This window comes from Scatophagus argus, chromosome 8 (assembly GCF_020382885.2).
Source record: "Scatophagus argus isolate fScaArg1 chromosome 8, fScaArg1.pri, whole genome shotgun sequence".
In the NCBI taxonomy this organism is placed as follows: domain Eukaryota; kingdom Metazoa; phylum Chordata; class Actinopteri; family Scatophagidae; genus Scatophagus; species Scatophagus argus.
Window position 1 is genome coordinate 15,447,776 of NC_058500.1, and position 26,430 is coordinate 15,474,205.

General features: G+C 40.0%; 1 protein-coding gene across 2 annotated transcripts in view; it reads left to right on the forward strand.

Annotated features, from left to right (window-relative positions):
- The first annotated feature begins 2,739 nt into the window (after positions 1–2,739).
- cntn3a.1 (contactin 3a, tandem duplicate 1) overlaps positions 2,740–26,430 on the forward strand; it is a 73,299-nt gene continuing 49,608 nt past the window's right edge. The window contains exons 1-4 of one of the 2 annotated variants that reach the window (XM_046396991.1): positions 2,740–3,260; positions 11,640–11,783; positions 21,164–21,296; positions 24,185–24,360. In XM_046396991.1, the coding sequence (XP_046252947.1) occupies positions 11,729–11,783; positions 21,164–21,296; positions 24,185–24,360 (364 nt within the window). In that variant the 5' untranslated portion in view covers positions 2,740–3,260; positions 11,640–11,728. The remainder of the gene's footprint in view (positions 3,261–11,639; positions 11,784–21,163; positions 21,297–24,184; positions 24,361–26,430) is intronic. The other variant, XM_046396992.1, reaches the window with a different exon arrangement.

The window sequence follows — 26,430 nt, forward strand, 5'->3', positions numbered from 1 at the left end:
AAGCTTTTCTCTAGCAGACAGCAGTGCAGGTTCAGTATAAATGCCCTTTCACACTTAAGTCCCTTGTCTCAAGTACCAATAAACAGACTCAACTAAAGCGCATGTTGAAGGAAAAAACAAACAACAACAACAACAACATAAAAATGTAAAAACGTAAAAACCAAGATTTTTATGATCTGATAAAAGATCTGATATTAAGATATTTTCAAGCAAATTAGCTATTGGATTAACGACAAGTTGCTGCCTCCATATTGACCTGCACAAAGAAGCTATGCAACAATACAGGCAATTCCCTGCTTTCATATCATGTACTACCTTTAGCTAAAATGAAACACTGAGACAGAGATTTTAAAGACTAATGTGAATGATATTTTTCTCTTATAATGAAGGTGGTACAGTAATTATATATAGTTCACTGTCATGTTTATTCGAATTGTAAGTCAACTGAAAAACCAGAAGCTGATATATAGCAGTATGACTCGTACATGTCAGTTAGTTTTGAAATTAAAGACAATCCTTTATTTATCATCATTGTTTTCCGTGCTTCTGAAGGAGAGAGCGGCAATGTAACACCTGTGCAGAAAACAGTCGGCTCTTTCCAGCTCTCAAAGAGATGGCCCTGAAAATGCTTGCCTTTCTGACTCCTGGCACTGTTGACAAGTTGCTCATTTCAGCATCTCATTCAGTGCCTCAGGACAAAAGTAATTCATGTATTTAAATGACATCTTCCAAACAACAATGAAAAGCTCATTGTCGCACAGGGATGGTAGCATGCAGTATTGTGCCCTTGGAAAAACAGAGGGAAATGAGTAAACTGCATGAGGTGAAATTCAGTTAGTTTTCTCCTTGGAAGAAATCATCACTGTAGAAAGATAAGAAAACTTCCCTCTAGTCTTTAGCATTAAAGTATTCATAAAATATTCAAGCCTAGCTTCAGATATTTGTGTTGAGGGTGGCTATACTATTAAGCATTCCTTTGGGGCTTTGATGTGCCATTATTAGCTGTGTGTTTGGATGGCTAAGGAATACTAAATGTTCATTCAGTTGGTTAATCCAAATACTTTTTTTTTTCTTTTTGCCTTTCCAAGGCTCAGCGGGGCATTCAGTAATTTCTCCTGTAATTATCGCTCTCCCATTCGCTCACACAGAAGTAGATTCTCTTAAATCCCACTCAACATTGAGTGGATTATGAGTCAGAGCCACAGTGCGTATAACAAATTCTGACAATTTAAACTTTGAGCTGGCAATCTGTCCTGTTTTGTGAAGAAGTAATGATAGAAATAAATGCATGATCACAGGCCCACATCAGCTGACAATGATGTGTTATTCTGGATACAATCTTCATTTACCATAACTCATTTAAGAGGAGAACAAAAATGGACAAAAAAAAACACCTCATGCAAAACTGCAGCAACTATGAATAATTTTATCACAGTTACAACCACCGCTATAAACCTGCAGTGCTATAATTGCCACTTTTTTTTATGTGATTGTCTGCTGACCATATGTTTTCTATGAAAAAACAAATATAAATCTAGTCAACTGAATGTAGTGAAACAGAAATATGAAATAGCATCAAATGGTAAATTGCCTCAAAACTCTACACAAGTACATTCATCAAGTACGGTAAGTACTTTCTACCACTGTTCATATGGTACAGAGGGTAAAAGGTTGGCTTTACTGTATAGAGGCTGCTGCTACCTCTGTGACAGTAATACTCAAAGGCTTTAGGTCTTTTCCAACTATTAATTGTGCTATTTTTTTTCCTATGGCCTTTGTATGCGAAAATATGTAGACAGTAGCCCAAGAATATAAACCAATAAAAAACAGCTTCAAATTACTTTTACCTCCTATGTTTAGCCTCTGTATTCAAGTTTAATAAAAAGCACAATAAGTAGGCTGCACTTACTCAACCACTGTACCTAACTTGGCTATTTGAAGCTGTTTCACATTGCTTCCATATTTCAGTATCACACTGTTTTATACTTCAACAAATATACTTTTAACTCCAATACACTTATTTGACAGCAGACATTACCGGTTACTTGGCTGGCTGATCAGACCCATACAGTCAGGTGTATGTTGGGTGGATGATGTAACCGAGACTGCCCAGGTTACTAATAACACATAAGAATGACAAGGTTATCCTGCCTTAACAAGTGGAGCTAAAACAAAACCAACAGAAAGGTAAGGAAGATGCAAATAAAGCAGAGTTAGTAAAGGTAAAATTTATACATTAGCTTATTATTTGTTAAAATATGAAGCCGTGTAAGTAGGCTAGAATTTGTTCCATCTTGATCAACACAACATTAAAATGCTGAAATAATAGATGACTTGAAGACTATATAAAATATAACACTGAAATGGTCCTCTGCGTGATGGCAACTTTTACTTTTGATACTTATAGTCTTTTTTTCCCCTCCTGACTAATATTTGCGTTTTTCAAGCAATGCAGGGGTTTGATTTGTAAGTATTTTTAGTATGGTCAAGATCTTGCTGTTCATATCATGGAATACTTCTCCCACAAAGAAAATGAAACTTGTTTATGTTTTGTTTTAATCATTATTTCACAGACAAAAAGAAAGCAAAAGAGACCACAAACAGACGCACACCACAAACAACATTCATTAAGAGTCGTGGGGACAGGACATCGTGGAGGACGTATCGTGAACCTGCAGGGTGGGGGAAAAAAACCCTCGTGTAAATCCACCTCTGGTGTCCCATGTGCCACTGCCGCCGCGCGCGCAGACAACTACAGTCCTCGTCCTGTGGACGAGCTGGACGCTGGCACTGAACACCGATGCCAAGCAGACCGTGAACACTATGAGCTCCTCGGTGTAGAGCGGCATTTAACGACCTCCACACTGCAGATGTCTTTGGGAGAAGGCACCGCAGCGGGTTTGGTTCACATCAGCCTGGCGGCGGTGCGAGCAGGACTGCCGGGCTGCAGTTAAATCAGCGCGTCGGTAACTGGAGTTGGAGAGCGGAGGACCGGGCTGCTAGCAGGTGCTCGGACACCAAGGGCAGTTGGAGGAGTAGAGAGAGTGAGCGCAAGCGTGTGGGGTAGCCCGAAGAGGTGAGGGGAGAGTTTGGGGCCGTTTCTACGACAGCAACATCCGCACTTTGAAGAAACGAACTTCACTGTCGCCGTCGACTCGATGCTGAGAGCTGCTGGGCCGAAAGGGTGAGGGGATGCGCGGTGTAACATGGATATCCGAGAAGGGATAAACATCAGGCAACACCGCAGGGGACATACTCAGGTGAATAATTTAACTGTTTTGCTTTTCTTCATAGTCTGTATAAACTCTCCTTTTCAGGAGCATTAATGTCTATTTTCGGTATGTGCTGTTCTTCACCGCCAGTCCACACTTAAACTTCCACCTCCGACATAAAAGATAATTGTCTACAGTGAAAAACTGCGTGTAAACCTGATAATTCACACATTCGCATAAACACATGAGCATACAGGCTGTCGTACTTTTAAGACTACGCTCATTTGCGTTGCTCTCAGGCAACAATAGACAGCACACACACACACACACACACACACATGCCCAGCGTGTAACTTAATTGCACATGCATGCATGTATTTGTGTCCATACCTTCGTGGCTATGACTCAGTTAGATAGGGCTATCAATTTTCCGGTTCCCATTTGTGTTGTACGATTTACACTTAACCCGTAATAACCTTCTCTGTGTCCATTAATTGCCGTGCCAATCGTCTATACCATGAATCCTTTCTTTAAGAGGGCACAAATCCACCTATCAATTCTTCCCCATTTAAATCCTCTGGCAGAACTCATTTGTCGTCAGTGATCAACAGGGGATTTGACTCGGTCCGGTCTCATCATCTCTCCCTCTCTTTGATTGCACCGAGCCTGATTGCGGTTCAGATTGTGTGGAGTCCTTCAGCGTGCGACTCTGCTGGATAGAGTTATCCTCGTGAAATCAAGTGTCCATATGTTTGAGAGGGAGCTGACTTGCCCATCATGATCCTGCTATTAAGAACATTAGTGGTGGCAGCAGGTTATGGTTCTTTTGACAGTTAACTCTTCTTTGTGTAAACAGTGTCTTTCTCGGTGTTTTCTTTTGTGTCACTGTTGACATAATGCCAGCTGGATGTGTCCTGGGCTTAACTTTCACTAGCAAAAGCTGTGGTTTTTTTTTATTCCCTACACAAACACTACTTTGTGGAGTGCAGTCAGTTACTCTTCTTACCTTTCGTAACTAAGTGGTTAGGATAGTAGAGCTACTACACATCTCCTTGGGGAAGAGTGCTTATGGCTGGACACGTTCCTGGTGATGTCACTGGCACAGAAGGTGGAGGAGGAAGAGGAGGAGGAGGGTGGAGGACATGAAGTTCACAGTACCTTATTGAGTGGAGCCTGGTCTGCATGAGAAGTGGGAAAAGAGCACATAGACCAAGGAAGGCTCATGCAAGTAAAATTATGTGGTAGGTACGAGTAGGGCTCGTCATTTTTCCAGCATCTTAACTCAACAGGTCAGCTCAGGTATTAGGATGATCCGCATGGTTGGCTCAGAAACCTGTTTCGGTTCTATGTATCTGCTGTTGTTTCTTCTACTTGCAGAGCTGATGTATGTGGTCTTTATTGTTACTGATGTATAGATTGACCAACATTATTGGTTGATATTGACCTATTGCAGATACAAATATCGGTATTGGCGTATTCGATGTCTGATATGCATCAGTGTGATTTTTTTGTTTTTCTGAATACGATTCTTTGTGTCATAAAAAAACCTTAATAATAACTTAAATTTCCAATGGAGTGTGCTGTTTCAATGCACTGATGTCATGTTTAAAGTTGACAAGCTAGATTTTGTGCCAATCAGAATGGGAGATAAATTTTCCCCCGCATCAATAAACCTCAGTGCTGCCTGTGTTGTTTTTCTCATTTCTCATGCACATTCGCTCAGTGGGGAGTTGGAAAGTTCATTGTCCAACCCCCTTTTTGAGTCAGCTGCATCCTCAGAGACGTGTTCATCCATAAACATAATTATTTGCTGGCAAAGACATATCATGAAAGTCAGACAAAAATATCCTTCTTCTTACAAAATATTTATTTTTGTAAGCTGCTGCTTTTGCTTGTAAAAAATATGTTTTAATACTTTCTCATTTTTGCTCAGCTGTTCAAATATGAAACAATACTACAGAATTGTTACATACACAGTGAGTGAAGGCGAGTAGGTTTAAGTGAACTGGTTTGAGTGAACTGGTCTAGTGCTTCCAAACAAGAGCTTCTCAAACAGAGCTCCTCCTCTATAAGGGACAGTGTGGAAGGGATGAATGCCAGGCTGTCGTGGATGAGGGTGGAAAAGACAGGCATGCAGCCTGATCCAGACTGTAAGAAACATTTGTGGATAAGACAAGCTACATACTTTGAGCTAGCACACACACACACACACACACACACCACAGTGATAGATATTATTATGACACGTGGAATGCCTTCACGGGACAGATCATGTTCTCTTTGGCTAAAACCAAAGCCTGTGATATATAGGGCCATGTTATAGTGTACCAAACTCCCAGTACAGTTAACCCAGACTCCCAATGAGATCGGTCAAAAAAATATATTAAGAACGAGTATTTGGAAAGAAATCAGTTTAGCCTGCATATCAGAGTCTGTATGTGAAGGCTGATTACATGAGTGGTGACTAACTGAGCTAATGCTTCACTATACACTGGTGGTATGGTGATGTTTCATATTTGGGTTGCACTGATATATATGAGGTCAATGGGAACTTTATGCTATCGGCCACTGGCCGAAAATGAAATTAAGACAGATGATAATAGAGACAATAACACAAAACCAATTTTTTCCAGTGATTTCACAATCACAGCATCTAAGACTCTAATACAGTAGGTGGCAGTATGCACCTTTAAAGTTGATTTGCATTCTGTCAATAAACAGCGAAGAAGAAGGAGAAGAAGGAAGAATAAGTGCAGCAAGTTGTTGCCTTTGCGGCTTCGTTTTACAGTTTGAGCTGAAGACGATATGACATGATTGCAGTTTGCAGTACATGTTCTGCGAGGGTTCAGAGAGGAGGAAGCAATGATTTTTGAGTCTTATTCTTATTAGAGGTATGGAATATTAAATCATCCATCTTTTTAGCCTTTCTTACCCTCTTAAATTCTCCTTAAACTACAGGTTAATTTATTAATTTATTTCACCTCTATATTTTTTTTGTAACTGTTTATGCACACTTTTTGCACTCTTCTTGTGTTCTTGTGAGCTGCCACAACAAGTGAATTTCCCCACTGCGGGATCAATAAAGTTCATCTTATCTTATCTTATCTTATGAACTTTGTCTTAAAATACGAAAATGTCAGATTGTTGTCATTGCTACCGGGTGTGAGTGCAGGTAATTATTCAGTACCAACTGAATAAAAATCATCCATCCCTCACACATAAATACTTAAATGTACTTATCTTACTCTGTTATTCTCTTGAACCGTCTACTGTTTGTGATTTGTGAATGTGAGAGAACTGTTACTTTCTCTTATAGTCATTTCATCTTGTTTTTGTTGACATCTTGTCTTTTCTTGTTCTTTGTGTGGACCCCAGGCAGAACAGCTGGTAGTGCGATGATGACTAATGGGGATCCTAAATAAATAGATAACTGAGAAATGGATGTACCCTTGTTTTTTAGATGTTGACCACTCTAACAAGGGATAAGCAGCAGACAGTTTCATGTGGCTGAGTTTATTCCATTACAGTTGTACTGAAACTGCATATTATATACTAATTCTAAATATATAGTAGGGACAGTCACAGCACAGCACAGAAAACAGGTTAATAAATATAGGAAAAACTTTTTACTTCCTCTTTGTGTTTCCAGTTTTGACAGTAGCATTCTGAAGTTGTAGTCTGATTGATATGCCCCTGCAGCCATAGTGCTTATAGACACTTAAGGTTTTCTGTCTGGAAGAGGATATTTCGCTCCTCACAGTAATACCAGCTTACATTTTCTCCATCATGGCCTTCAAATTACCTCCCATGGTAAGTGCAGAGTTGCACTTAAGTGTTTCACCTGAGACCTAAACTTGTGGATTTAAGGAACTATTAATTGTCATGCTTTTAAAACCTAATGGATCCATAATTAGTACCTTAGTAAAGCGAGGTGCACTGGAATTTGTTAACCGCTTCTGCTTAAAAACACTTTCAGTCAGTACAGTTATGAGACAAATATACAGGATGTTGGCTGCAGGTGCCTAATTTGAATGATTAAACTGTAGTCTTCTCGATTGGAGTTATGGCCAATAAAATAATCACCAATTCACTTGCATTTATAACTGTTTTAGGGTATCTGCAATGCTTGATTCTTAATCATTTAATCAACAATGCTTAAGTGCATTCAGAAACTTTCTAACTGTATTTTTAAGCTCTATAATGATGTATAAATTATAACCATATACTGTGAATATTATCTTAAAACGTGCTTGGAGCATGTGTGCAAGTAGAAACCTTTCAGCATACTCAGTGGCTCAACTCACAGGGGAGATTGGGATGAACACTTTCATGGAGAGCCCCTGGTGTGGTCTGGAGAAATGAAGAAGCTGGCATGTGTTATGTCACGCCTGCGGCTTGTGTGCTTAGATCAAAACACTATTAGTCTCTTTGTCTTGTGCCACTGTTTGAGGTAGAATCTTGGCTAGGGAGTACGTTGGCACTTCCTTGACTCCCGTGGTGTGCCATTTGTGAGGAACGGAAAAAAATGAGCTGGCATGCGCAAAAGATTCAGTTTAAGAAAGCTTATTGATTACATGCGCATAGATTCTTGAAAAGCAAGATTGGTAGAGGGGAGGTTTGGGGTTTTTGGTGGCTCTTTCATGTTGTTGCAACTTTTTAGTACCCTTGAGTTCCATATATACAGTCAGTACAGTTAGAAGTAAGGACCTCCAAAATACCTTTCAAAGTATGCTCATTAATAATACACAGTAGTTACCATGTCAGTTTGATGACAGAAAAGCAAAGTATTTGCAAACCTTAAGTAAAGTGGTATAGCCTTGGTCACTGTATGGATACCCCCAACAATCACACAACAAAATCAGATGAGAAAATCTTAATTGCTATTTTCTGTATTTGATTTATGCATCTGATCATAATGTGATATCATTATCACTGCCACTCTTCCACAGAGCTGCTTGGAAAATCTGAAACTCATGTGTACGGTGAGGATTAAGTAGAAATTTCACATTTCCTACCACTACTAGTCTCAACTGGAGCACCACCAGAAAATGAATTTTAAATGACCGGAGGCACTCAGAGCCGTGAGATGAGCTTCACATGCAGGAAAACACTGATTGAGCTGGTGTCTGCAGATCAAGTGAAGTCACAGCTCAGGTGATTAAAGATGCAGCATTGTATGCCATTTTTCCTGGTCTTGTCTCGTTCCTGCAGAGTGTGGGAGTCTGGTCTCATTCATGATTTAGAGCTCGGGGGGCCGTGCATGTGTGCGAGTGTGTGTATGGTGCTCATGCATTTTAGTGCGAATATTATCTTCATCTGCACTTTTCAACCAACGAGACCTGGAGTACCCTTCTATTAATACATTTTTGAGCACTGAAAAATTGATAGCAACGGAGAGATCGGGTGTAGTGGAGAGGGTCGAATCAACTGCCATCACTGTCAGCGTCTGTGGCTGACTGAACTACAATCTGTGGTTTATCAGTTCCAGCTGGTGCTGTCAGAGGAGAAGAGGAAAAGAGGTGTCAATTTGACAATACTGAAATTTGGAGGACAGCTTTGTCTGCACAGCTTCCCTCAAAGCAGCTGCATTTCCACAAAGGTCAAATAATATGAAGCGCTCAGTTTTATATTAAATCATTCTGTTGTTCCAATACGTGGCGATGATTTCATGTGATTAGATGAATTCCTGATATATGGAATCATGCACAAAGAAACATCACAATTTTCCAAAGCACAGATAGCCTAAGGTGAGGTCTTCTTATTGTTTGTTTTGTCTGACCAAAAGTCCAAACCCTGAAGATGTTCAGTTTACAATGAAATAAAAGAGAAAAGCAGCAAACAATCATTTTGACAATCTAGAATAAACAAATGCTTGGCATTTTGACTGAAGAATAATTTGAAATAAATGATTCATTTATTGTGACGATTGTCAAATCATTTTCAAAGGAAGAATGGATGACTGGACATCATCTCGGTTGTTGCTTAATATGATAACGTGACATTTTGTTTCCTCTGAGACTGAAAAGACTTTCACCCACAGATCGTGAAGTCAGAGATGACATGTCTGAGCTGCACCTGACATTTTGCAGATCTCTCTCTCTCTCATCATTATCACTTGCCTCTAATTAAAATGTTTTCATCTCCCAACATCACACAGCAGCTGTTTGGCACACTCTTAGATAACTTATGTCAAAGCTTTTGAATTTTGCAGATAGCACTTTTATTTCCACCAGAAACTGACAGGTTTGTGTAAATACTTGAGTGTGAATGTCTAGCTAGGAATATGAGCTACTTGACAGGCATAAAGCTGCATGCAGCGTGCCTATCACATGGCCACCAACGGTTAAATCACAACCCAGAAAGAACGCAAATTTATAAATGCACATCATTTATGGCTTTTAGATTATGTGTATCTGTTTGTCAAATGAGAGGCCGATCATGGGTGTTGTGTTACATTTCAGAGCAGCTGAGCTTGTGCAGATTGGGTCAGGAAATTTTTAGGCCAGAACTGTCATTTCACCCCTGATCATATTCCAGTTTTTAACCACTGGCTTTTTCCCGAGACATGAAAGAGGGTGGAACTTTGAAGGCAAAATTTGGAAGCCTTTCTTATCATTAACTTTAATTTCATACAGCAAACAAATGAGAGAATTGATATGGGATGAAAGTGAGTCGTTGGCCTTGTCACTATTACTTGAGGTCACAAAGGTAATTAATTTGCGCTGAAGAGGAAGTCAAATACGGACCTAGCTCCCCAAGCCACACACACACACACACACACACACACATACTCTGTCTGATGTCTCGTGTCTCAGGGCCGGCTGAGTAATAGAGATCAAGAGATTGCTGTTAGGGGCCAATAGATACCTTTATGAATGGAGTGTCTCATCAGTTCACACGATCTGGTTGTGTCCGCTTGTGGTGCTGTCATGAAGTATTTGTCACAAGGCACTAAGCGTCAGATTGCAGCAACTGTTCAATGTGCATGAGTGTGATGCACATTTACTTTGGTTGCCAAAGTAAAACTGGACAATCTGCCCAATTTTTAGTGCAGATATAAATGTTAAATGTTAGATTTCAATAAAATGATATCAGGGTGAAGTTGGAATACAAAGTTTTGCTGAATTTCCAGGCTCCCCTTTTTTGTTTAAAGACATCATGTGGAGTAATTTATTCAGCGCATTTCTGACAATTATGCCCTCAAAGGAGAAGCACTCCAAAAATATCCAGGAGCATAAGAAGGGATTTGAAGTCTCTCTGTTTTATTATTAAAAGCCAACATTTACTCATGACATTTGCATCCTAATAACTGCAAGATAACTTGGAACTGAGATGACACTCTAAACCCAATCTCCATAATGAGATTTATAGGGGAAAAGTGTTGCCTTTAATGCTTTAGTATGTATGCAGTGCAGGCGAACATGTCAGGGAAGAAGTTGATAAATTCACATAAGCATCAGTATGTTCTGTCATGCCTTTCAAAGATAAGAGGCGAGCAGATAGCTGAGAAACTATGAATGTGTAATCTTTCAGTTGTCTCTGCTTTTTTGGCACTTGTCTCTTGATAGACTTTATTGTACATTCCTATTAATTTTGTACTCGCTTAATCCAGCATGCTGATGGTGTGTAGTCACAGGAGACTGTGCTATCAGCCACTTAAATGTACCAAGGAGAGTCAGTTTGAGCAAAGACAATGGCTATTTTCCTCTCCTCACCCTCACTCAAGCCATAGCCGACCTGTCATTTGCAAATGTTCATCCGCTGCTTTGTCAGAAAGCATCTTCGCTGTCAACATGTTGCATGTATTAAGAGTATTTAGACAAAGAAATGTTTCACTGTTTTTCAGCGACAGGAGGAATACATCTCATTATCATTTCATAACTTTTGTTTTTTCTTTTGGACTTCATTTGAGTCTTAGCAAGGATAAATTACAGCATAGTCCTTGGGAAAATCAATTGTGTGCGTCTCCCTGGGGACTGTAAATGTTTTTTTTTTTCCCTGCGTACAGTCATCTCTTTATGTCAGAAATACATAATCCCTCCAGCTCAGACGAATTCAAGGAGCCAGGACAGTGCTTTATTACATGCTAGGGATGTGTCTGACAAGCAGCTCGCTTTTTGTTTTGTCTCAGCAGGTTTGAGTACACGCAAGCAATCCCTCTATGTTTCTCTTGCAGACATGATCCCTACTATGCAGTGTTAAGCACTCTTAAGTAAACTCTGCGGTACAAGTTAGTAATGAATATTTTCTGGTTTTCAGGATTAAGAGTTTTATCATCCTCATGTGTGTGTTTTAGATCATTAAAATCATTGTCTAGCAAAACGTGGACAGTTAGAGTCCTTGTGAAATAACACCTTCTGATGAGACCAGTGACCATTGGTTCTGAATCTCTAATGACTTCCTCCTCCTTTTCTTTTCATTTGACAGAAGAACGGTGAGCGTGCTGGAAAGGACAAAGCCAGGATTCTACACACCTCTGATTGGATGTGAGCTTGTATTGACCTGAGACCATTAAAATGGAGTTGCTATGGAAACTTATACTGCTGCTGTCATTGGTGAAGTGTGTGGCAGGTAAGCCTCCCAAATATGCACATTTTTATATATTAGGGCTATGAAATATTATTTATAGAGTTGTTTTTTTTTGTTTTTTGTTTCTTGTAATGGCACCTTGGCATATAGAACAGATGGCACTTAAAAGGAAAATGGAAAACTAAAAGGTTTTATGGCAAAAAGCACCCAAAGCTTTCCACCAATTTAACAAATGTAGCAAAGGTTCACCTTGTTGTATTTTATTGGCAGCTCAAGGCAGCAATTCAGCATTCCTTCAGTTGTGCATAGCAGCTATCTTTGTTTTGTTTTTTTCCCCCAGCAGTGAATCCTGATGGAAAAGAGCAAGCCAGGTTTCCAATTCTGAAAGACAGTTCCTGTCTAGCAGTTGAATGTGCAGTCATTCATTTTACAGAGCTCCTCAATTGCTACCCTAATTGAGATTTCACTGGTGGTAGTACAGAAATCTTGTCATTGATCTTGTTTTTAATGAGAGACCTAATTTTCTTCCCATGCAAAATGTTCAGGGTCAAATGTGAGTTCTCTTCAGAGTGTCTGAAGCTGAGAACAAGATGAATAAGGTCTTTGTCGCCTGAGCACAGTATCTTGAGAATGAGTAATCTTTCATGTTGTCTTTCTCCAAATGAGCAGTGCTTCCTCACAGCTGGGACCTAAAATAATTAGTGTGTGTGCGTGCGTGCATGAGTGTTAGCGTGCGTGGGCTTGTCACTGTTTGTTTGTGCTTGTGCGTCTCTTTTCAAATGCACGTCAGCCTGTTGGCACCTAAATTTGCCTACATGGCACTTAGCACCACTTATCACTAAATCCAATACACATCAGTGGATGTCTAATGAGTCTTTCCTCAGGGAACCGTGACTCACTATGGGATTAGGATCTGCACCACAAGTCTGGATCACATATTAGATCCTACTTAGACATTCTGTTAAATATACAGATGCGTGTATGTCTTCGACATTGGTGAAAATCCCACTACAAACCTGGCAGAGTTTAGATCTCAGACAGCTTCAAGCTTCAAGGAGACAGCTCAAGTCTGCTGTCTGTGCTACACTCTAGATACCAACCGCAAAAGGTGCTCATGCAATCGTGAGGTGCAGAAAATACATTTAGAGTTATCTATTCAAAGCAAATTAGTCCTTCACAAAGAAGCAGAGGGCAAGTAGTTTCTGAAAAGCATTGTGTTGCACAGCCCTTGCCTCACTCTTGAGGCTCACAGTCACAGTTGATAACACAGAGTAACCAAGCATTAATATTCAGTATGGGTTTACATTACATTTGCTCTGCTTGCAAGACAAGTATGGCGTAATATAACGATAGACCTCCAAAGCTTCTACGGTCTGAGAAAGACTTGATAAGCATTTTAGTATGCCGATATGCACTGCTTTCTGTGGAACGTACAGTGAGGGCAGTAGATAGGTGCTTCTCGGTAGTTTATTTATCCAGACTTAGATATGTTTCTTGTAAACAGTAGGCATCGGCTGCGTGGGAGAGCAGCAGAGCCAAGGGAACGTTATTCCCATAGTGAGTTCATCGGAAGTTGACCACTTCCCCCACCACCACCCCCCTAACCTTCCTGAGGGGCTAAATGGCCCAAAGCAGAGGCGTGTGCTGTGTATGTGTTTATGTGAGTGTGTGAGTAAGAGAAAGAGAGAGAGACAGAGAGAGCAAGGGAACAAAGGCGTTGAGGTTCGACTGGATGCAGTTTGTCCAACACAGATACAGCTGATCTTCCTGCTGACCACTTCCAGCACTTGATCAACGGTCTCCATCTTATGAAAGTGTTTTTGTCATACAGTCACAGCCTGAGGGGTAGAGCATGCTCATGCGAGTGCATTAATGAGAAAGCGCCGTTTTATTTATTTCTTTTTTAATAAAGTAGCTCATTTTCTGTAAGGACTGGAGAGAGGAGAAGGAATTTCTGTTCAGTTTACACCTGAAGAGTCTGGTGTGCCTTCCCCCTCGAACTACACAACCACTTGCTAAAAACATAACTAATTTGATACAAGAATTTACAGGTGTCTACCTGGAAATAGTTGGCAGGAATGAATTCAGAGAAACGTACTTGGTTGAAGTTGGTTGTAGTTAAGTGAAAGGCTACAATTTAGCGGCACTGGAAACAGAAATGCAAACAAACCGTGTAAGAATGCTGTTACGACTCTAACAAGCAATCAGATGTTTTTTGTTGTCGGAATGATTCTGAATTACCATCAGAAAACTCTTCTGTGTTTAGCTGAGTGGCTGCATTTTCAGAAAAGTCATTCATTTTTGGGACAACCTCTTGATGTTCAATTTGATGAAATACAAACAAAATCTCTTTGTCGAAAGTGGAGTGATGTGATTAGATGCCTAGCGTGCAGAAATCACCTCAGACTGTGCTTACTGGCCAATCAGAGAATTAGAATTCAACACAGCTGTAATGAGTTTTTATTGTGCCTAGTAGCTTCAGCTGGGCACAATAAAAACTCAATTTAATTCTACTTACTTGTCTACCTTGTTTTAGTGTTCGCTCACAAACTTTAATCTGCTCACCTTGCTTTTACCTTCACTACCTTCTTCCAGACACGCACGTCTCTGGTGTCTGACGTACCAGCCACGCCTCTTTCTGTGTCTCTTTCCTTGTGTCTGTTCTGTTGACTTTCTTGGTGAACAAAATGTTTTATGGCCCAAAAAACACACTCCAGACTTTGAGTGAGCCGTGTGTAAAGGAGGCTTGTTGTTAATGACGTAGGCCATTAAAATGATCTAAAATAGCGTAGTACTGAGTGACATTCATCAACCACTTGCACTAGCGATGTTAAAACAACATCACAAGGTGGCCTATCTTTACTAGAGAGGCCACAATTAGTGCATTTACCAAAGGGACGTAATCCCAGACAATGTCTCTGTCTCTCTCTTGTGCTTTTTATACAGAGTATGTGTGTTTGTCAGTGGACAAGAAGGACAGAGCAAGGGGAGATTAGGTTTTCCAGTGGTTAATGGATTGCTGATGGTTTTCTCTTCGAAGAATAAAACATATAAAAAAACTAATAAAATGGGTCGACAAATATAGTCCTACTTTGGTGGCCATTAATACACCTGAGCGGCCTGCCCAAGTAATGTTCATGTATGGGAAACACATGGTGTATTTGGGTGTGTGAAGGAGAGAAAGAAAGAGTGAGTGAGCACATCACCAAAAATACAAAACTAATAGGCAGAGGCCAATGTTGATATTAGTTATTATTGATGGCTGTAATTGTTCTTTGTGTCCATACTGGTTGACATGTGTTCTTCAAGTGATATGATGAGTCCAAAGCACTTTGAAGTTTTGAAGTTAACATGAGCTTTCAGTAGTCTGAATTGTTCAAATTTAGTGGCTATCTTTCAAATTATTTTGCTGTTTCCCTGTACGGTGTTTCTTTGCCGAGCCGCGAGGAGACACATACTCAAAAAGGACATTTTGTGCTACAGAGATTGTAACTCCAGAGGATGACTTGATTTATCTAATTGCAACTGCAAATTGTGGGATTGGCTATTACACAGAAAGAGCACTGTGCATTTGGTCCCCCATCAAACACATGGAAGTAGCTTTGGTGGGCATCAATTCTTAGCCGTTATCAACACAAGGAGTGATTATAGCAGTATTTGAAACTGTTTCAAAAGCCAGTGGTCACTCTAAATATATATGCAAAAGAGAGGACATATAATTTTACCGTCACTGTTCATTTAGAGCAGATACTAGTGGAAATGAAAGGTTTCTTCTGGCTAGTATAATATAATCTCCTAGAACTACATTTACTTTGCTCTGTATACCCCCGTGTGAATCCCAGAGACGACTGGAGTTTCAAATATTGACTTACCTCATTGATTCATCAGAACGTGGCAAAGCCTTTTAGGAATCCTTAAGCAAGGATTTTATTGCATCTTTGAAGTTCTGTGTATGTGAAGATGTAAAATATTTCCCAGTGAATCTTCCTCCCATAGCTGTCTGGTACTTTTGCTTCATCCGGGACTGAAAATTCATCTAATTTAAGTGCGTTTGCATTCACAGTAGACCATTATAGATACATAACAATTAATGTGTACTGTGTGTTATTTCTTCTAAATACATCACCAATCAATTAAAAAGCAACATATATTCGTGTCAGTAGCTGTGAGCTGCATTAGCTAATAACTACTAACTTTACTACAAACTTTAACTAATAGTTCAGTTTTTGTACTGATGCTGAATTTTTTCCTGTATTGTCTAGAAGTAAGCAAAGTAATCATGGAGTATTTATGCACTTGTCACCAGATTTGTATTTATCACAAAATCAACATCAGTCCATCCACTCACACATACAGCAGTTTAATTAGGCAGCGTAAAAAAGTTTGTAGTGTCGGTAATCAAAATAAATATAATATTTTGGATCTACTTCACAGTCTACTAATAGCTTTGATGAGGTTTAAAACATATTTTGTAAAAAAAAAACAAAACAAAACTCTGTACAGTGCCTTGTCAATAAAAGAAAACCCACTGATGGTCAAATCAGGCATTTTGCAAGTTGCTGCGGTTGGAAACATTATGGTACAGTTTAAAGCATGATGAATGTTTCCATTAGCGTGGACCATAACAGCTTATAAGTGACAAATAACCTCCTAAGCAATCTTGAAGAAGAACACATAGGAATATTACTACAATTGGATGACAAATAGCATTCTCGGAAGCAATATGCTCCTGAGTTTATGTAGACATTCAATAGAGAGAACAACACCAACAAAAAAATAGCTTTAATTTGCCATTTCCACATGTGGAGTTAGACCTAATCAATTCTGTGTTTCCCCAGTGAACATAACATTGGATACCCTGGACTTAAGGGTATTGAATTTCAGATGCACTAGCTTTGATTGGCTGGAGAATGGTGTGACATGTCTGGATATTGGTTGGGAATATGTTGGCCACATTCCTCTCGTTGCAGACTGTGTCGTTGAAAATGTAATTAACTTAATTAACGAGTGTCTGCAGTATAGTACAGTACGGTTCACCCAAGATAATAGTCATAGCTGTGAAGTATGGCCTGGAACATTTTGTATTCGTTTCACTCTTGGGCTATTTCTCTTTATGTGTTTCTAATTTTCTCTCTCCTGGAATCATAAGACTGTGGCAGTCTCCATTCATTATTTTCCTTGTCCACTATGTTACTGGTGGCGTAGACCGTCTTTAATGTTGTTATTATTTATTTATTACAGTTCACTATTTCTGTAAAAAACATGCCCCACAGATATTTCAAACATTTTGGTGTGTTCAAACCTATAGCATGTTCGAAACAACCCAACCCTTCCTTCTGGTGTGGGGTAATATTTGCTGCCCCTGTATGAGAGACCTTAAAGGTGTACCTTATCGGCCTGGACAGAGGGGAAAGATGCTTTAAAATGCAAGATTGGCTTTTTTTATTTGATGCATAAAACCCTGAGCTGAAACGAATGGATTTGGGACCTCACAAACGACCGATACCTCCCCCACAGCCGACTCCCCATGTGCCTGTTTATTCATGCTGAGGTAAGCTGGAGGAATTCATTTGCTGTCAGCTAGTATTGAATTTGAGATTAGTTTTTATTTCAGCCTCCTAAACAGCTCCCTCTGCCTTCCACTTGTGCTTCGATGCTGAGTCTTGTGTTGTCTGAGAAGCCTTCAGAAATGGCTGTACATATCACCATCTGGCAGCAGGTGACAGATATGAGTGTGGGCTGCTTTTTTTTTTTATTTTAAAGGACCCTTTGTAATGACCTCCATCTCTGTCCTGCAGCATTGTGCAGTCAACTTCCTGTTACGATTCTAGATCAGTGCACTCTTCTGGTAGAGCGCTTTTTCATCATTTGGCTTTTTCAGTGCTCTGGCTCATTCAGAGTTGGACCTGCCATCAGATTCTGACGTTCTCCTTTCAACCCTTCTCCTTTCCCCCTTAGATCTTAAAAGGATTAACAATCTGTCACCCAAAGTGTAAGTGTTCATTTTAAATTTTAAACTTTTACTTTTTGGATCGGTTGAGCCACCAAAAATCAAATTGGGAAAAAAAGAAAAATACCACAATGGAATGGTCTGAGGCATTTGTGTAGTGTGTAGCACTTCAGTGTTTGATTACAAGAAAGCAAGCCTGAAAATTATTTCACTTACCCCCACCTCATCCTACATTCATTCCTGCAGCGAAAGAATTTCAACAAGTTTGCATCAGTTTGAGCTGAGCCCCCAGGCTCAACCCTCAGAGCTCAATCCCTTCTCATTATTCTGACACTTATTCACCGTTAAAATAACCACTGCCATGGCGCTACCAATGATAAGGTCAGTTCAGTGGTGCCATAACTGAGAACAATGGCCATGACCAAATATCTGTGTTGATTAATTTAATATTAATTGAATAAGGAGAAAAGACTTAAGGTTAGTATACTGCAGTGCACTTCAGGATTGTTCAAGAATGCAACACAAACTACGCATATGCAAAAATGTTCTGATAGACAGGGCTCAGCATGGTTAGGGCTGCTGGGTGCAGTAGGGGTAACACGCGGTGTTCTGTTTGTGCGTTAAGCTGAGCAGCATCAGGGTGAAGTGATAAGTGCGAGGTCCAGCACATTAAATAAGTCCCATGAATCACTCACTGTGCTCAAAGACATTTTCCCCTCACATTGCCTTAATCAGGTGGCTTTGAATTTAAGTTGAGGATGAGCCGGTGCTGTTTTGTTTCTTTTTCCGTTTTCCATGCAACAGTTAACGTAATAGTTAACTGCTGTACTAACAGCCCTAAATAATGAAAAAGCTCTTTAGAAAAAACAAGTGCAAGGCAGATGTTTATATTAATCTTTATTACACAATGCTGTTGTTGATGATTTCCACACTTGAAAAGTAAATGTCGTTAGATTTGTGCCGTATATACAGTTCAGTGTAACTCCTGAATAGCTTTTATCTCATTGGCATTTGTGGCAACATATTTATTTTTTTTAATTTTAAAATGTTTTTACTGTAGTTAACTGTGGTACACGTGATTAATGAATTGGGCACTTTTTAGTAGTATTATCCAAACAGAATTGTATAGCATGCAATATCCCCTTTAGGTTAAGGTGGGTACATGTTGGTACAAACAAAAGTACTGTTCTGTTTGTTTTGTTTTGTTTGCTAAGTTAATTATCGATAAAGTGTATTAAAGTGATAATTCTGTGTTAATATTTTTTCAAAATAATGATGAATGTGACTTGATTACTGGAGTCATTCATCAATTTAAAAAGACACAGAGATTCGTCTCTGTGTACTGCAGGCTTTATCATCCTTCCAAGTTTGTACAACAAGTGTGAGGATTTGTGTTTGAATTTGGACTGTACAAGATGCGTCTTCTGGTAATCAATCATCTCTCAACGATGCTTCGTGGGACACGCTTCATCTAACAAAGATTATAATTAGGCGGCCTTTTATTCTGTGTTACTTTCTCAGAGGCTTATCCTTGTGGAGAGGAACAATCAGCGTACAAGGTCCCTTGTCAAACAGCTCCACCCTCTCAGAGAGTTATTTTGAGGATAAACCTGCACTCCCATGGTGCCAGAGACTTGAAAAGGATACCTGTCTCTCATACAAATTAGTTTCCCCTACCTACAGAATCTTCCCACTTCTGTGCCATTACAGAAATGCAAATTTATTCTGACACATCCAAATGAATTCGTCCTCCATCACAGAAAGGAATGTTTATTTCAATGAAGTGCTGACGACCCCACGGGTCACTCTTCCTGTGGGCTTTGCCTGCACAGCGTGTATTCACTGTTGGACCTTTGTAATTAAGTAATAAACAAATGTCATATTAGACTGTTGTCTTTTTTGTTTGTGTTTCCTTGTTATGTTATGTTGTCTTACGAGGACAATGAAGCAGCAGTGTTATAATTTCACTTTGGGACTGTACTGTATATTGGATATTTAAAATTACTTCCTTAGAGAACACAACATGTTATATTGTTTATTACATTTAGTTATGAAATGAAGATCTCCTACTCAAGTGAGACCTGTATATAGAACAACTAAAAATAAATAAACTAAAATAATAGCAACAGCAATAATAATAAGAAATATAACATCCATTCATCCATTTTCTATACCGCTTATCCGTCAGGGTCGCGGGGTGGGGAGCTGGAGCCTATCCCAGCTGACTGGATGAGATGCGGAGTACACCTGGACTGGTCACCAGTCAGTCGCAGAGCTGACACACAAAGACAGACAACCACACATGCACACACTCACACCTAGGGGCAATGTAGAGTAGCCAATTAACCTAATGTGCATGTTTTTGGGATTGTGGGAGGAAGCCAGAGAACCCAGAGAAAGCCTGTAGAGCATGCAAACTCTTCACAGAAGGGCCCAGACCGGGATTCGAAACTGGAAGCCTCTTGCTATGACGCGACAGGGCTAACCACTGCACCACCTTGCCACCCAGAAGTATAACAACTGTGTGCATTCACATAGAAACTAAGATAATAAATATGAAAGATAACTACCTTCTAATGTATCATTGACGTAGGGTAAAAATAAATAAAGTACAAAATATTATGTAAAACAGTCACCCTTGCAATCAGGAGAACCTCTGACCAATGAATCAATATCAGTATGTCATGTCTGAAGGCTCTTTCTAAGTTCTTACTTACTGCAGGAGCGTATAGTGTCAGCCGGTCCTGAGAGCGGGTGTTATATGTTCACTGTCTTAGGCTCAGGAGTGACAGTAAATAAGGTGGCAATTTCTGAAGTAGTCCTTTATAGATGAACAGATAAAAGTGCTGATCTTGCTTGACATAGAGGGAGGGGCAGCCCACCTTCTCATACAAGACACAATGATGAGTGCCATGTGGGTCGGCAGTAATAAATCTGTGAGCTGAATGACGGACAGCATCTGAATGGTTAGAGGAGCATGTCTATAAATAACACCATCGTAAACCAGTACAGAGAGGGAGGTTGCTTCCACAATCCCTTTCTTACAAAAAGATGGGACACAGGCCCTGTTTGGATAATCTCCCCTGAGAAGGAGGTGATAAATTAGAAGGGATTAGATGAAATTGTGCTGAATCACGGTAGCAGTGCAGTGTGCCTTTGACAAGTCTGTACATTCAGATGTTTGCATTAACGTTTTATGAAGGTTGCCAGCTCGATTATTCAGTACCTCAAGGATCTAACAACTTTATACGAGTAATATGAAAAATGCTCATGGGCTCTCTGCTCTCATGGCCCACAGATCCAGGCCAAAGATTTATTATGATTCAACCTTCACTTAAGCAGCACTGTTTTCCACTTGTTTAACTCCTCTGTAAGCCTTTGAAATCTACTTGCCAGCCAAAAAATACAAAAATTATTTTTTAGGCTCACCAGAACATCAAAGTTAATGCAATTTTGTTGGTTCTCCACCCAGGAAGTGGAGTCCTGCTGAGGCCTGTGTTCACCAAACAACCTGGCAGTGTTGTGTTTCCCCTTCAACCTGGCGAGAATCGCAGAGAAGTGGTGTTCAGCTGTGAGGCCCAGGGACACCCACCGCCCTTCTACAGGTAACACCTGCTGTCATGGCTTTATGCCCTCTGTTCTGTTAATGCTTGTTACACTGAAATTTCTGGTTTTATCCCAGAGCTTTCAAGTGCAGCATTTGTTCTAAAAAACAAGCAAGACTGGATTTGCCACCCTGGGAAAACTGGGAATTGGTGGACCTTATGGTTCCCTGACTCACTGCTCACAGCATTTAGCTTCGCTGTCAGTCATGGCAAATTTGAGAATGATGAATTAATTGGCCTCGTTTATTGTTCTATTTTATATTTGCATTGGCGGGTGGACATCGATTTGCTCATTTTGAAAGCTTCCTGTCATCAGTATCACTGACAATTGAGAAGATCAAGTGACCGAAGAGAATCGTTCACCAAAACTCTGCTGCTATCATGTCAGAGATTGAGTGAAGAAGAGAAACACCAGCAGAATACATTTCACCTACCAGAAATGATGTAGCAGATGTTGTCTGCTGCTTAAGGCCTTCTACAGTTAACGTTTTATGTACAACATCACTGCCCAAGGCTGCACAGATATTGCTATAGGGCAGCTTATTTGGAGGCTATTGCTACTTGATAAACATGATTCAAATCACTCAGTGGACTGAGGTACAGGAAAAACAGCTGCCATTTTTTGTCCTTGTTCAGTACACTGGCCCTGTAAGGTTGAGTAGTCGTCTGGCAAATTGTGTTAGAGACAAACTGGTGCCCAGTTCCTCTGCCACTAAAATGATGACAAATGAAAACAAATGACAAATGATGATTTGCTTTAACGTTCATCAGGCCCATAAGTCATTAATTCACAGTTTACCAAATGGGGCTGCATAGCTGTTGTACTCCTGTCAGTGTAATTAAATGCAAATTGCAAAGCCAAGCATTTAATGTGTAATAGGTTGAAACGATCCCTCATAACATCAGCATATGCGGCCGGTAATGTAGCTTGAAGATCCTTGGTGTTATGCCTAATGGGCACAAATTGAAATGAATTTACAGGATCTGATCACTTGGATCGGCTGGAATACTTTAATAAGCCGTCAGTCGTTATTTCACTGTCTGGATAGCCCTGCTTTTTAAAATGAAAACCAATTTATGAGTTCAAATATGCAAGTTTTTTTGCCCTTCTGAGTTCAAGTACTGAGAGCATGCCCAGCTCCATGTCAAATCAAATTTTGCTTTAATTAGCTCTTTCATTACAGCAAGTGCCACCAACTGTGGCAGCTGATATACCACATTAGGAAGTGATTTTCAGACTGACCACAAGTTTTTATGATATCATATGTTTTATCCCTTTTAATGATGGGTCTAACATGCAGACATATGGACATATTGCTGCATTGTTAGTTCACTTAGCATACATCACAGTGCTGCCATTATTTAACCAAAGGTCACTTGTCTCAGGTTTGGAAATAAGTTCTGAAAGGGTTTAGGGCTTTTGAAGAGCAGCAACAGGACACCATATGCTGAGTGACTTTTCGCTGCTGAGCATGTATGTAGGTCTATTTCATGGGCGCCAAGGACAAATTAATTTTGTTTAAGACTACACAATGACCGTTAAGCCCCCACTGCATGTTGTCACCATGGTCCCTTGATTTGTCTCATCTGGAGCTCTTGGTCCAGTTCCAGCTGCAACACCAAATCACTAAATCAATCTAATCAGCCAATCTGCCGTTGAGCACCACTCCGCTGCAGCCCCCCGCTCTCTCTGAAGCCTTGCAACTGAAGAAGAAGGAAGAAAGTCAGAAATAGAAACCTCAAGCTTCCTTTTTCTCAGAGAGATGTGAAAATCTCATCAAGACCAAGGAGCAAACATTCAACCTAATTGAGCCTTATTTGGCCGATGAAAAGCCATTTCTTTAGAGTCTCCTTTTGCAAGTGTCACTTTTCTTGTTAGTCTGTGTTTACCCTCTTCTTTTTTCTCATTTTCTTTCCCTTTGAATGTAATTTGGTTTGAGAATGAAAGTGCCATTTGCACACTAGCTTTGTCTGTGTGTAATGCAGACAAATTCAGCAACCTATTGGACTGATGAAGTGTCTCTGAATACACTTAGAAAGTTTTCTGCAAAACAAGTTAAATCCCTTTTCATGGGTTGTTGTAAACTCTTTGCTGTTCATAGTGAAACGGAACTGAGCCTTGAAGTCAACGTATCATCATTTAAGAGTTTATGCTACATTTGACCCAACTGGTATCATCAACCCAGCAGGTTTTCTTATATATTAGGCCTATATTTCTTATAAGCCTCAATAATGCAATGTCAATGGTTGATAAAAGTTGATAAAAGTTGGTCTCTCTCTCTCCTGCTCACATACAGACTTGCTAAACTTCCATATTATTCAAAATAAAAGGTTTAATCAAAAAGCTGTATTATTCTGTGCTTTGCGTGCGGCCATTTTGTTTGAGTCGCCCTGGTGCTTGCTCGGCTCTCCACTCTGATAATCACTATGATTGGAGGGGAGGATTTTGATTCATGATGAAAGGGCCTCCCTCATGTGGCTGTGGTTGAAGGACAAACGGGCTGAAAAGAAGAAGGAAATGTCAAAGGAATGAAGAGCATTTGATTTCTGAGTAAGAGTTGTGTTTGCAGTGAGAAAAAGCCTGAATAGAAATGAACAGCCTTTTGAAATGGCTGAAATGGCTGATTGCTTCTCATTTCAGTTAAATTCATTTTGGTTCTGCCACAGCACACATCAGTGTTATTTCTGTTAATGTTGGCTTTATCCAGAGAAAGGGCTGCTTGGTCACTGTTTATGTAACATTAGCTACAATCAGTGTTTATGCTTCAGTGTCATTCTGTCTCAGGAATTGATCAGAATTGATTAGCAGACACCAGGATCACAGTTGTGACAAAATACAGGGCATCTAAGCTTTCTGTATTAAGGATTTTTTTTTCTTACATTCACAGGTGGAAGCTCAATGACTCTTTCATCGTGCCCAGACCAGGCTCACGATACTCTCTCATGGGAGGAAACCTACACATCAGCCATCTGAATAAAGAGGGAGATGTTGGCATCTATCAGTGCCTGGCATCAAACTCTTTTGGCACCATCGTCAGCAGAGAAGCCAGTCTGCACATTGCATGTAGGTCCATCCTATAATTAACTAATCTTGTTATTCCTTATCTTCAGAATGAATGGTAATAACCGTATACTAAGAAGCAAAAATATGGTAATACAAAATTATACTTGTTTTGAACAATTTGTGTTCTTCTCAGTTTTATTATTTCCCCTCAGTTCACTTCAGTTCAACTTCAGGTCCTCTGAGTTCAGTTCAGTCATTGTTTGCTTTAGAAAGTAAAAGTTTCATTGAACATCAGATGCTCTGGTTCACTGAAAGTATAATGACCCAGTAGGATTGTCAGGAAATTGTTTGTTGTCAGAACTGATCTTCTCCAACAAAAAACAACCAGTGACAAGAGAGTGTCACAGTAAGCTGATACCGTTAAAGTTCTTAACGAGAAAACAAAAATGAACCATCCCTGTTTCTGTCACGGAATGTTATTTCTCCTTTAACCCTGATTAAAGCTCCAGTACTGATGTTTACTCTGCCTGGTGCTTCTAAACTTCTTACAACGCTGTGATGATTGCGTGGAGGGCCTTGACAGACCCTGCATAGTTGATGCTTTACAGCCCTCATCCATCACAGTTTATAAGACCAGAGTCTAAGGCATCTCTGATGGCAAGGTGAACTTGAGGCCTCCATTCTTGATGGGCAGCCCATATCAAATAACAGCTCTGATATCTGTGAACAGATGGTGCAGCTAGATTGAAATCTGATGGCTGTTTTCATGCCATAGCAGGCACAGAGATGATCCTTGGCAGGGAGAGCTCCAGAGTTATCCATCTAGCCACAATTTTGTGCCTCTCTGTCACAAAACAGCATTAGATCTTAAGCATGCAATGCAAAGTGGTTGCCCTCAGTTGCCAGCAGGCTGTTGATAATATTCACATTTAATATCAACATCCAAGGCCTGATTTGAACTTTGTGTCATTGTTACTGGTCCCATATGTTGACTGGGCCTTACCTGGGATGTGCTGCTTTTGTCAGTGGATGAGGTCAAGCATCAGTGCTGGTGTGTAATACATCTTATTTATTGCCCTTGGTTTAACTTAATTAAGTGTGCCGTATGATTGAGCAGGACTCAGGTCAAGGGAATAATTCACAGAGGAGCAGCCTGTTATGAGAGTCAGTATGGTGTCATTTTTAACAGACTCTGACTGACAGAGTAGCTCAATATGGTCTATCAAACACCAAGGGGCTTGCACCTTTCTTAGTCTTGTAATAACTCTGCGAGACAAACACCATGATAAAGGCCAATAATAAAGGAAATACATGACATACAATAATGTGTGGCAGGTAATCTTATCAGTTCTGGTAACCTAAAATCTTGGCTGTTGGGCACTGCTGTAGAAAACATACATAAACACATGATTACAGCATGCTCTTTATTAAAAGAGTACTACCATATCTTTAAAAGCGTAATCTCTTTCTGGCGATTATTTCATGGATGACCTTGCTGATAGTGGTGAACAAGATCTGTGTCTTAGATTTGCACTGACTAATGATGTCCATAACAACAAGTTTGTATTGCATGAACATGTAGTGCAAACACTTTTAATCCTCTGAAGGATGGATGATATAACAGCCTCAGTTAGCATCTGGTTGGGGCTTAGAACTCTAAAAGCATAAAGGGTCTTGATCCTGTTGACAATAGAGAATTAAATGTTTAAAAGGTTCTGCTCGCCTGCTGGGAGTGCTGGAAGGAATAATCTAGTTGGTTATCAAGCCAGATTGAGTTTCCTAATCTCCTCAGGATATTTTTGGTGTAAGTGAAAGGATTTTCACTGATGCAAGATGCAACATTTTCCAACAGATTGCAGGGTCTGCAGTACAGGCAGAGTGTATGGGGATGTCTGTCCTGAGGAACGAGCATGCTACGACCTAGATGTTGTGCTCTCATACAGCCACATGGGTAACACCGTGTTTAATGAAGGGTGAAATAGCTGTATTTATGAAAGCAATGCAGGATGTGCCTCCCTTGTATCTTGGTGCTCGTGGTGCTTCTATCAAATTCAGTCCTGTAATTGCACCTAATTTGCATTTTTTTTCTTACTGGTTCCAGTCTAACCTAACTGCCTTATCTGTATAATT